The sequence below is a fragment of the Pseudorca crassidens genome, chromosome 11, assembly GCF_039906515.1.
Source record: "Pseudorca crassidens isolate mPseCra1 chromosome 11, mPseCra1.hap1, whole genome shotgun sequence".
NCBI classification, from domain to species: domain Eukaryota; kingdom Metazoa; phylum Chordata; class Mammalia; order Artiodactyla; family Delphinidae; genus Pseudorca; species Pseudorca crassidens.
This window is the reverse complement of record NC_090306.1, coordinates 54,581,682-54,595,109: the sequence shown is the minus strand read 5'-3', so window position 1 is coordinate 54,595,109 and position 13,428 is coordinate 54,581,682. Positions and strand designations below refer to the sequence as shown.

At 37.0% G+C, this 13,428-nt stretch overlaps 2 protein-coding genes across 2 annotated transcripts in view; both read right to left on the bottom strand.

Moving 5' to 3' along the window:
* The window catches only part of RASSF3 (Ras association domain family member 3), a 152,101-nt gene extending 147,589 nt beyond the window's left edge, over positions 1-4,512 (bottom strand). The window contains exon 1 of the mRNA XM_067697226.1: positions 4,186-4,512. Coding sequence (XP_067553327.1) covers positions 4,186-4,309 — 124 coding nt within the window. The 5' untranslated portion in view covers positions 4,310-4,512. The remainder of the gene's footprint in view (positions 1-4,185) is intronic.
* A 3,799-nt stretch (positions 4,513-8,311) lies between these two features.
* Positions 8,312-13,428, bottom strand: part of TBK1 (TANK binding kinase 1) — a 38,981-nt gene continuing 33,864 nt past the window's right edge. The window contains exons 19-21 of the mRNA XM_067697224.1: positions 12,958-13,064; positions 12,654-12,725; positions 8,312-9,087 (exon numbers count right to left, since the gene is read on the bottom strand). Of these exons, the coding sequence (XP_067553325.1) occupies positions 9,036-9,087; positions 12,654-12,725; positions 12,958-13,064 (231 nt within the window). The 3' untranslated portion in view covers positions 8,312-9,035. The remainder of the gene's footprint in view (positions 9,088-12,653; positions 12,726-12,957; positions 13,065-13,428) is intronic.

Genomic DNA, 13,428 nt, shown 5'->3' with positions numbered 1-13,428 from the left:
TGGAGTCCTTACCACTGGACCACCAGGGAATTCCCAAGAGAAAATATTTTAAAAAATTAATTAATAGAACAGGCTTTCGTCTCCAAAGAGGTGTCCGGGAAGCAATGTTCAATTGGAGATTTGTAATGATTTGGAAAATGGAATGAAGAGCTGGGCTGTGAAAGCGATTGCTTTGCCATCAAAATTAAATGACCAGGTTTCCTAATGGGAACACCAAAGTGCCCTGGAGAAAGTTACACATAAAACAAGGTCAATTTCGATGTGTAGGAGCCTAAAATTTAAGGCTCATCCCTACACACGGAGAGTCTAGATATTTAGTTTTAAAAAGAGCATGCATACATTTGGTATGTAAGTTCCTTAAACAGGATTTAACACAAGGTCTCAGATATAATGAAAATTAACAATGCCAGTCCCGTTCCTGCAGATGAATAACACGGTGACCTGCTATTCAACTTCAAGAAAACTCCCACCTCTCTGCTCTTGTCAGCAACCATGTAGCTGATTTTGTCTATATCGCTCCATCTTAGGTTCATGATATTCATGGAACTGGAAGGAAACTTTAAGATCAAGTCTAATCCATACATTTTACAGATGAGAAAGCTCAAGTCAGGGAGATTTAAGTTACTTGCTTAGAGTCACGCAGCTCTTGGTAGCAAAAGCAAGGCCTGACGCCAAAGGCCTGTGCTCTTGCCACTGGACTACCATACACTAGAGCTCTGGATTTTTTCATACACAGCTGCGGTTCTTCAATTCAATTAGAAATGGTTCCAGACCACCGAATGTGGATTTTCTCATACACCTCTCCCCATTTTTTCCCTTCAAGACCACAGATTAGTGACATGCTTAAAATATGTATTGAATTCAGATTTGTTGACTTTCTATATTTCTTCCTAATTCATGCCTTGGTGTAACTTACTGCTTTCTAAGGTGGAGATGGGGAGATAAGAGAAGAAATGAAGGAGAGTGAGCTAAGCTGTGTTAAATTACATGGTGATAAAGCTATTTGGGAGCCTTCACTTCATTAGTGGTGTTAAAGTATCAATCACTGGTCTTGTCTTGAGACCACTGAAGTTTTCAAGTGGGATTCATTGGGATAGAAGTACTTAGGGAACCCTTGGCACATTTTTGTGGGAACTTTAGATAACTGTAGGATACTGATGAATGACAGAAAGTTTAATTCCGAAGAGGTGACCAGATGTTGAGCTATCTTTTGTAGGTGGCTGCAATCCATCAATCTACACAGAAGGTTGGAGCAAGGGTCTCCAGGGATTAGCAGATTTCTAAAAGTAAATTCATTCTTTTAGCTCATTCAACTCAAATCCAATACGGCTGTCCTCATAAATCAATTCAGTAAGACAAATAGTTACTAACTGCCCACTATACACAACACTGTATTAAATATTGGAGAAAGAATGATAGTTCTTGCTCTTGAGGAGCTATAATTCTGTAAGTCATGTATTTTAATAATCTCATTAGAATGGGGTATTCTAATTCTCATTAGACTATCTCAACAAAAGACTTTACTTCATCAGACGGTAAGTAAAAAGATTGTAGGAAACAGGCTCCAAACTAGTAAGAATACCAGCAAGCATTGCTTTGGAAAAATAAATGACCAGACTTTCTAGTTACAGATTACCACCAATGAAGGCTATCTGTAAAATACAGTAGACCCCCTTATCAGGGAGCAGAGGGGAGATATGTTCCAAGAGCCCCAGTGGATGCCTGAAACCACAGATAGCATGGAACACTATGTTTTTTCCTATATGTACACACATATGATAAAGTTTAATTTATAAATTAGACATAGTAAGAGGTTAACAATAACTAATAATAAAATAGAACAATTATACTGTAATCAAAATTATGTGAATGGGGTCTCTCTCAAAATATCTTACTGTACCAATTCTTTTTTTTTTTTTTTTTTTTGCGATACACGGGCCTCTCACTGTTGTGGCCTCTCCCGTTGCAGAGTACAGGCTCCGGACACGCAGGCTCAGCGGCCAGGGTTCACGGGCCCAGCCGCTCCGCCGCATGTGGGATCTTCCCGGACCGGGGCACGAACCCGTGTCCCCTGCATCGGCAGGTGGACTCCCAACCACTGTGCCACCAGGGAAGCCCCAGTGGCTTATCTTGTTGCAGAGCACAGGCTCTAGGCGCGTGGGCTTCAGTAGTTGCAGCACGCGGGCTTAGTTGCTCCGCGGCATGTGGGATCTTCCTGGACCAGGGATCGAACCTGTCTCCCCTGCATTGGCAGGCGGATTCTTAACCACTGCACCACCAGGGAAGCCCCTTACTGTACAAATTTAATACCTTTTTTATCTTAACTAAGCACTTATACACTGTGGCTGTAACTTTCGCAGTTTGAGGTGTGACAGCAAAACTAGCATAAATTTCTTTTTCCTTCTTCACAATTTCAGGGATAGATTTGTTCTTACTGTAGATCTTAGCAACCTCAGCATATATTTTTTCTTATTGAGAACTTCCACTTTTCACTTAAAGGAAGCACTTTACAGCTTCTCTTTGGCATATTCGAATTGTTATCATCACTATTCTTGCACTTTGGGGCTGTTATTAAGTAAAATAAGAGTGACTTGAACACAAACACTGTGATACTGTGATAGTTGATCTGATAACGCAGATGGCTACTGAGTGACTAACAGGTGGGATACACCTGACAAAGGAACGATTCACATCCCAGGTGGAAGGAGCGGGACACTGCAAGATTTCATCATGCTACTCAGAATGGCGCACAATTTAAAACTTATGGATTGTTGGTTTCTGGAATGTTCCATTTAATATTTTTTGACTGAGGTTGACTGCGGGTAACTGAAACCAGAGAAAGCGAAACTGAGGATATGGTGGTGTGTGGGGGGGAAACTACTGAGTTCAGTGAGGGTTTATATATTCACATCCTCTGATGTTTACAAACCACAGCACTGTGGAGTGGTAAAAATAGCACTGGACAAATAATCAGATAATTCAGGATAAAGTTCTAGTTCTTCCCATGTAATAGTGTTGGAAGTTAAGATATTTAACCTTTTGGGGGCAGCTTCTCATCTTTAAAATGAATGGATCAGAGAAGATGATTTTTCTAAGTTCCCTTGAAGCTCTAACATCCCAAATTATGCTATTCCATATATGAGGGATCACACACACACACACACAACCCCTGAGGGAGTTTTAAACTATTAAGTTAGATAATACATATTTTGATAGTCAAAAAGAAATGAAAGAAAATATCAGTTTAAGGAAAAAGAGATGATTGAAATGTACTAGGCCCTACATTTTGTAGTTTTTAATCAGATACCTTCCTTGGTGAACACAGATCACAGTCATTTCTGTGTTAATTAAAGGAGGCTCTGGTGCTGAGTCATCTATCAAATCATCAGATTATGTTTGATTATCTATCAGACAAGGGATAAATGTTAAGCACTTATATAAGATGCAGAGCTACATGGGTATCAAAAAGCCATAACTATAATTTTAAGTCAGTTGCAAGATGAAACTTGTGAGGGAAGAGAAGGTGCTTACCTTGGTCCAAGGTGGCGTGTCCAGCCCTCCTCCCACGTGCAAAGTAGGAAGGTGAGAGCTGGGCTCTGCAGAAGGTACATCAGGTACCTTCTTCCCTCAACCCCCTCTCCCCTGACCCTCTCACATTCCAGCCAGGCAGGAATGGACAGAAATGCAGAGCTTTACGCAGCAGCATATTTAAGGTGCTTTAAAATCTTACATTAATGCTTGACTAAGATATGCCGTAGAGACTGACCCAAAGAAATATGAGGTCCATTAACATTTTTAGTTTTCTAGGAAAAGGGGGGGAATGCACTTGATTATTCTTTTCTTGTTTATTCTAAGGTATTTTAATTCCACAAGCAAACTGAGATTCATTGAAAATAAGAGCTATTTTTTAATTTGCTTTTTAAAGCTAAACATTCTCCATCTCTCTCTAGAAAACTTCTTCGAACCCAAATGCCTAAAAAGCATAAATTGGATTATAAAATGTTCATGGCTTTTAATATCTCACCTTCAAATTGCTTTCTCTTAATTTTCTCTCAGATAACCATGTTAAATAACACGTTTTAAAGGCTTTAAGAGCTTTATTTCTTCCCCCCCTACTTGAGGGAGGCTCCATTTTAGTAACAAAAAAATGTATCTCAAATGAAGCATCAGCCTCAGATAACTTACCTCCACCTTGGCTCCAGAGCAACTTGGATTTCCGATTCTTCGAGCAGGTCAGTGACTTGGGGAACCAGTAAAAGAGCTGGGCTATTCTTCTGAATGTCTTGTTAAAGTCACTTCTTATGGCCATAGCTAGAACTTTAAGTGTTCCAGAACAACACTTCACAGAGAGCACGGATGGGGAAAACACAGTAATACCCACATATGACACTTTAGCTGTGAACTCTCTTTCAGCCAATATGTCTGGGGACCACCTGTTAGCCCTAAATCCCCTTCCCCTGTCATTCCTTTGGTGTCCTTAGCCCTCATAACTAGAAACTGTATTAATAGATGTTCTTTCTAAAGAAAGAGTTTTAAGCTTCACAAACTCTAACCTAAGGCAACACTTGATAATTTTTAAGTACAGACCCCACCCCTGCCCCACCTCCTCTATAGAAATACAATTACTTTCACAGAGGAGCAAAGTAACCAGTATCCACTAACTCAGCACCCAACAGAACTGTCAATGGCAATTCGTAGGACTTGCTGGTGATTAACACGCTGCCTCCTAAAGCCAGAGCCTTGATTCCATTTGTTTTGTACATCTTTTACTGGAAAAATGATATGTATTTTAAACCTTGTCAGGAATCTATCCCAGAAAAAAAGAATTTGACTGATTCTTACAAGTCAAGAAGTGTATAAAAGATTATTTCCAGGATACTTTTTGGTTTTTGACCCTTTGAACACTTCTCCAGACCCTTCTTTAACTTTAGTGTGTGATTTCAGCAGACACCAGCATTTGGCTGCCTGCTCTGCCAGTGGGACTGGGGTTCCCATCATCACCCCTGGAACTACATCTAACAACTGGTCTTTGTGCATTCTGTTTATGTCAAAAGAAATAAACTTACTCAGAGACTAGTCCTTATAAGAGCCTGACGTGATAGTTGGACAGTGCTTTTTTATATGATACACTAAATTTCTGGGGCTGATTTATAGACACACATAAAAGGATATTATCATATTACCAGTTTCCGTTTCCAGGTCAGATGTTTTTGATTTCTGTTCCATTTTCATGAGTTCTTAGAAATATGCCTAGGAGTCTGCTTATAAATGACAAGTGGGGAGAAAGTTCAACTAAAACAATAGTGTTAGACTTTCTGACACTTTCATCTTCCTAAAAATAGGATGTGGGCTGGTGGATCCTGCCCAAAACAATAGGGTTAAGACTTCTTTATGTTTTCCTTTCAACAGTGTCTGTCCCAGCACTTCTCAGTTTTGAAAGTTTGAGTAACTATAAATTTTCTGCAGCACTTCCTCAAAGACAAAGCACAATGCGAAAAATGCCCTTCTGAGTGGACTGAAGTCAGAGATAAAAGCTCTGGTTGTGGCTGTGATTCTGAAGGGACAATAAAGTTTAGACATTTCAGTCAAGATTGTCAAGATTGCTTATTCCTACTGATAGTCCCTTTCTTAATTCCAAACAACAAACCTCTTATTTTTAGCACAGAACACCACAAAAAGCAAACTTCATCGCTTAAAAAAATAACAGGAAAACAAACTAAAACACGTTCTGGATAACTTTTTTTTTTGGATAACTTATTGATGCAGGTATTATATTTTTAAGGAGATATTTTGAGGAAAAGATCTTTTTTTTTTTAAATAGAGACTTCTTTGTTTTGTTTATGTATTTGGTTGCACCAGGTATTAGTTGTGGCAGGTGGCCTCCTTAGTTGTGGCTCACCAGCTCCTTAGTTGTGGCTCCAGGGGTCCTTAGTTGCGGCTTCATGGGTCCTTAGTTGCGGCTTGCCGGCTCCTTAGTTGTGGCATGCATGTGGGATCTAGTTCCCTGACCAGGGATCGAACCCAGGCCCCCTGCATTGGGAGCGTAGAGTCTTATGCACTGCGCCACCAGGGAAGTCCCTGAGGAAAAGATCTTTACATCTAAGAAGAGACACTCTGCTTCGACACAGTGCAACGAGGTCTATAAGCCACTTACACAGTATTTGTTAATTTCCAAAAATAATCAAAATGGGACATTTAGAAGATGTGATGGGATTATTTTCCACATTTCTTCCCTAACCTCTAATTCCTTTTTTATTTACTCAAAGATATGCCTTTTTTTCACATAATTTACATTCACTTATTTCATTTTTGATTATTCCTTCTGCTGTTAGACCTATAATCTCTTTTTTACATTAAGAGTTAAATCCTACCTCACACCTGTCAGAATGGCTATCATCAAAAAGAACACAAATAACAAATGTTGGTGAGGATGCAGAGAAAAGGGAACCCTTGTACACTGTTGGTGGGAGTGCAAATTGATGCAGCCACTTTGGAAAACTAAAAACAGAACTAAAAGTAGAAGTACCATATGACCCAGCAACCCACTCCTGGGTATATATCCGAAAAAAACGAAAACACTAATTTGAAAAGATACATGCACCCCAATGCTCAGAGCAGCATTATTTACAATTGCCAAGATACAGAAGCAACCTAAGTGTCAACTGACAGATGAATGGATAAAGAAGATACGGTATGTGTGTGTGTGTATATATATATATATATATATAATGGAATAGTACTCGGCCATAAAAAAAAAACACGAAATTTTACCATTTGCAACAATGTGGATGGACTTAGAGGGTATCATGCTAACTGAAAGAAGTCAGACAGAGAAAGACAAATACAGTATGATATCACTTTTATGTGGAATCTAAAAAATACAACAAATTAGTAAATACAGTAAAAAAGAAACAGACTCACAGATAGAACAAACTAGTGATTACCAGTGGGGAAAGGGAAGCAGGGAGGGGCAAGATAGGGGTGGGGGATTAAGAGGTATAAACTACTATGTATCAAATAAGCTACAAGGATATACTGTATAACACAAGGAATATACAATATTTTATAACAACTGTAAATGGAGTATAACCTTTAAAAATTGTGAATCACTATATCGTACACCTGTAACTTATATAATATTTTACATCAACTTTATATCAATTAAAAAAGAAGAGACAGTATCAAAAAAAAGAGTTAAATCCATTAACTCTTCTACTTGTTACATATAATATTTTTAATCCCTGTCTTTTGGAAATATATCCCAATATTGAAAAAAAAAGCTAGTAAACTAGAGATGCAACTTATTTTAAAGCTAATTTCACTTACATAGTAACTCTGAAAATTTGGTTAGCAGGCCAATGTCACCATGTATTTACTGACATAAGGTGTTTTGAATGAGGATGCATACTTCAGGGTAAAATATTGAAAGCAAGAGTGCTTGATTTACATGTTGCTGTAATGGGGAATAGAACAGTTAGTCTTAATTAATACTAGTGTGGAACAGAATTGTTCTTACCAGTATAACTTACACATATACAATCCCCACAGCAAGGGTCTGTTTACTGGTATTCTTTTCTAGAGGTGCTTAAATAAAAACGAAATCTGCAAATATATTAACTGATTACATAATTTAAGTAAAATTTTACCTAGTGTTCAGTGATATAAACATTTAAACTACACAATTAGACACTGATGTTAGATGGTCAAATAGAAAATTAAAATTAAAAGGGATTAAATACCCCCTTGCCCCATACCCTCTCAGACTAAACAGTTTTTGATAGGGGATAACTGTATTTATAAAAGTAACATCATTGACCCATGCATTTATTTTTATAATGTATACATGTGACACTTAAAATTCCCTACTACAATGATGCATCAATTTGAGATTTCAAATGACATCCTAATCCGTTTTCAGTTTTGCAATGTTCATGACAGCCAAATTTATTTACTACTTAGGACATGATCTCTTTATGATATACAGGTTGTACATGATCATACTTCAGTCATCTAAGTCAGAAACCAAACTAAAACCAAATCCTTCTTGGGCAAAATAATTTCTCATTGAGCACAATCCTTTAGTCTAGAACTCTGTGTATATTTTTCAAAGAGAAGGCTCCTTTTGGATTTGTATAGCATACATTTATGAATTTACGAAAGAACTTCTACTAAACTTGGAATCAGTGGGTTTAGAAGAGTCACAAAATTGCCCCTCGTGTAATTTCTGAGGATAATTTACCATTACCACCCATTATTTTTCAAAAGATAACTTTTGTTTCTCAAACTGTTGTACACAGAAAAATACAAACTCTTTACATTACAACTGAGAAATTTATTGATACTTCTTCATAAAGTAGTAAGCAGAATTAAAGTAAAGAAGAAATATACAGCTTAAAACAGTTGAAATGATCCTAAAATTTTTATGACAATTATACATTTATGGCCAAAATAAAAATGAACAGTTTTTAATAAATCACTTTAAAAATTCTGCTCAATAATTTACCTGAAATTAAACAGATACAAGGATAACTAGGATAATGCCACTTTATCCTTCTCAAAAAAACTGTGATCCTAGTAAAACAGTGGTTCGGTTCTGCTCCCCACTCACAAAAGCTACCTCTCCATTCTATCACTTATAAACGTGTTAACAATCAGCCTTTACTGATTTGTAAGGATGCCAATTTTGATTCCACTTAAAAATGTTTCCAGTAGGCAGTCAGAGATATATGACTTAGCTGGTCTTACTCAGAAGAGTCGAGGATCAGTAAGTATCTCAACGTATCGGTCATGGCTTTCTTCTCAGTGCTCACTGAGGTCAAATGTCCTCATATAATTATAAATGTTAAAAAGTAAAATTACATCTTAGCAGCCAAAAATTTATATATTTTTTATATATTTACAGTATTGTACATATTTACAAGACCACATCCAATAGTGAAATGTAAAAACAAGAGACCACCTACAGAGGCATTCATTTAATGCCCCAACACTATTTTCTTGTGCAAACTGAAACTTGCCTCAAACTTCTTATAAAGCTATAGACAGTCAACATTGCGAAGGCCACCATCCATGGTTAAAGAGCCAAACCTAAAACACAAAAGAAAAAAGGCGATCTCAAAAGATTCATTTATTTGGCCTCCAACATTTTAAAGAAGAATATCAAATACTTTTCAGAGGGATAAACTATTATTTTTAAAGAGTTAACCAACTATAATTTGCTCTATTTCTTACTGAAACACAGTGCCACTATCATAAATATGTGAAAAAATACAACTCAGCGGCTTGGGAAGACTTCTTAAGAGAAAATGGGGGAGTAATGTAATCTAGAAAGTGTTAGAAAGAGCTGGATAATTTCTTTTGGTGGGGTGGGATTTATAAGCAAAGATGTGGAGTTGGGAGTCAGGGACAGTAAGGAATGGAATCTTGCTAAAACAGAATGTTACTTGGAGGAACAGTATAAAATAAAGTTGGGTGATTAGGCTGGGGCCAGACTATTATATTCTTTTAATTCAAGTATGAATTTAGACTTGACTTTTTAGGTAATAGGAATTTAGAAATTTTTGAGCCAAGGGAGTGGTATGATTAGATCAGTATTTGGGAATATTACTTTGGCTGTAAAACCCATGACAGATGGGAAGAACTGGTTAGGGAAATAGGTAGTAGATTATTATCATGGCTCACAAGGTAGGGGGAAAGGAGATCTAAATGAGGTTGATGAGGGGGAACACAGAAACGTTTGAAGGAAGATTACCAAACTTGATGAAAGGGAGTAAATAAGAGTGAGTGTCTAAAATAATTTATGGGGACTTCCCTGGTGGCACAGTGGTTAAGAATCTGCCTGCCAACGCACGGGTTTGATCCCGGTCTGGGAAGATCCCACATGCTGCAGAGCAACTAAGCCCATGCGTCACAACTACTGAGCCTGTGCTCTAAAGTCTGCGAGCCACAACTACAGAGCCCGCATGCCTAGAGCCTGTGCTCTGCAACAAGAGAAGCCACGGCAATGAGAAGCCTGCGCACCGCAATGAAGAGTAGCCCCCATTCGCTGCAACTAGAGACAGCCCATGCAGCAATGAAGACCCAACGCAGCCAAAAATAAATAAATAAATTCATTAAAAAAATAAATAATAAAATAATTTATGTTCATGGTAGGAGGAGAAAGGGGAAGAAGATGAGTAAATTACAGGGGAGACTGAGTTGGGAAGGATGATGTTAAGTGATTTTAGATACAAAAAAATCTGAAGTGATAGATATCCATATGGGGACAGAGCACAAGACCTGGCTAGTTCTGGCACAAATCCTTAAGTGGTCATTTAACATTTAAGTTATGATTCTGCCATGTCTGATTACCCATGTATTGTCAAGCCTGCAAATAAAACATGACTTATTGGACATGCTTTGGGAAGTGGGGATTTTATTCCACAAAACATGTGATTCAATATAAAATTTTGTTAAAACATATTTTAATAGTCTTTTCTGCTTGCTAATCTTTAGCCTTTCAGAATAAATTTAGGATTTAGCTAAAGTTGTGAAGAAACTATAAACTGCATAAATTTATAAAAAGTTATAAAGAGTTAGATAATTACTATGTAGATGCTATAAACCAATAGGAAACCAATAGAAAACCAATAGGAAAAATACTTTAAAACCTAATAGGCAATTCACAGAAAAAAAATTGAATAAACCTATAAAAAGATGTTTGACATCACTATTAACCAAAGATATGCAAATTAAAACAAGATTAAAACAAGATGTTGGTTTCTACTAAACAAATTGGCAAACATCTAAAAAACTGGTAACATTCAGTGTTGACAATGGGACTGTAACAAGCCTTTTAGAGAACAAACTAACAACGCCTATCAAAATTCAAATGTGCAGGGTCTTCCGTGGTGGCAGAGTGGTTAAGAATCCGCCTGCCAATGCAGGGAACACAGGTTTGAGCCCTGGTCTGGGAAGATCCCACGTGCTGCGGAGCAACTAAGTCCATGCACCACAACTACTGAGCCTGCATGCCACAACTACTGAAGCCCATGTGCCTAGAGCCTGTGCTCCAAAAGAGAAGCCATCACAATGAGAAGCCTGTGCACCGCAATGAAGAGTAGCCCCCACCCACTGAAACTAGAGAAAGCCCGCGAGCAGCAACAAAGATCCAATGCAGCCATAAATAAATAAATAAATTTATATATATATAAAAAAATTTCAAATGTGCATACCCTTTGACCCAACAACTCCACATCTAGAAACATCAAGAAGTCAACCTTTCAAATATTCTTACACAAGCACATGAAGGTATATATACAAGTATGTTCACTGAAGCATGTTTTGTAACTGTGAAAAATTAGAAACAACTTAAATGCCCAACAAATAGGGATGCACAAATTGATATGGCAGATCCATAAACTAGGATATCAGGCAGCTGCTGAAAATGAGAAAAATAGAGCTATATGTATGGATATGAAAAAGTACCCTTGATATACAGCCTTAAGTGAAAAAAGTGAGACTAAACTAGTATGAACAGAATGATTCCATTCTTATAAAACACACATGCACAACAAACTATTAATACTGATCACTTCTGTGGGAGTGGGGAGGTATGAGAAAGAGGAGGTGGGGTCTTTTATTTCAATTTTTACAATTATATATTGTTTAAACATTTTTTTACCAATTCATTAAATTCATTTAAAAAAATCGATAATACTATAGAAGCACCTGATAACTTACTGCATGTAGCTCAAATATCATGTGATTTCCTGACATTTAATCTTTCCAAGCCTTATGAACATGTTTGGTCATTTATTTGAGAAAACAGGGCTAGTGGGGAGATAGGAGGCTGGGTTCCAGCTCCAGTTCATCTTTTCAGCTATGAACGTCAACACCTGTGGAACATGGACAAGGACTATCTGCTGTGCCCTGGAATGCAAGGCTGGAATGCACGCTTAGTGAGGCCATGCAGCGTGAAAGTGCCCTGCAAGTGTACAAAACACCACATAAATGTGAAATCCTTGTGTTAATATCTTGCGGGTGAGAGGACCTGTGGAGAAGCACCTAAGGGCTGGAAAGAGAAGGCTTCTATTCATGGGCCAAATAGGACTTAACTTCTCTGAGGAACCCAGACAAGGAAACAGCCACCAAAGTGGCTTTATTGGCTCTGTACATTTTCCAACTCTCTTTCTCCTTGATCTATTAGGACTCTGGAGATAAGCAGACACTCAGCTCCTCAAAGAACTCCATGAACAGATGGCGCTCACGTGCAAGGAGGGGTTCAGAGGGCTCTGAGTTACATAGCACTGATCAGAGTGCTGGCATTTCCTAAGCAACTCTGAATCCAGAATTGAAAATGATAATTCTTATGAGAAAATGTTTTGAAAAATGTGCAAAAGATTTTCGTTTTCACAGACTGATTCAAAGAATTCTATTAACCAGTGTTTCTATAAAATGGAATCAATCACAGTTGACTTGTCTTTATCGAAAGAACCCCAAACACATTAAAAGGCACCATGAAATTCACAAAACCTAAGGGTTCTGACTTAATATTCCTTTCCCACTGCTTAACCTATTGATACAGGAAGACAGACAGATACAAGTATAGATGTATGTTTATGTACTCAATTGCATATATAATTACAGGGCAGAATGATCTTTGTATTACTCACCTTTCTAAAATATGATTATTTTCAGCAAGTTCTTTAACTACCCCTTCCATTTCTTCCTTTAATTTCTTCATACTATATTCAAAATAAAGATAAAAGTACCTGTGCTCAAAAAAAGTATTCAAGTGTTTTACAGTTTATATTTATATATAGTATGTTTAGTTCTCTAGATTGATCTAAGTCATTAAATAATATTAGCAAATGTATTCATAACAAATATAAAACATTTCAAAATAAAAGAGCAAGATCACAAAATGAAATAAAAACAAATGGAAACACTACAGTTACCAAATAATAAATTTCTTACCCAAGAGTCATTTCTACTAATGTGTTAGAACATGGATAAATTGGGGTCATGGTATGTTTGATTCCACTGGAGGCTGCAAACATTTTCTGTGGCAAAGTTTCTTGTAACTAAAACATCAAAAACAAATAAACAAAAAACCATATCAATCACAGAACAGAATACTTACTACAGATCTTATATCAAATGTTACAGGTTTTAATAAGTCCTTTAAAGCTTTAAGTTTTAATTTCAAAACCATCAGTGATATAATACTTAAAACTTTTTAAGAAAAACTTTGCTTATAGATGATTTAAAAAAATGGTCTATCATGTTTTTCACTGTAAAACATCTTAAAACTTGGCTCAAAATACATACAAGTGGGCAAGCAGAGCTGAATATAGGCATATTATACCCTATTTCTCTCTTCTCAATCATTATCAGATATAAACTTAGAAGAATTTTATTTTAATTTTTCCTAGTAGGAAAAAGCCT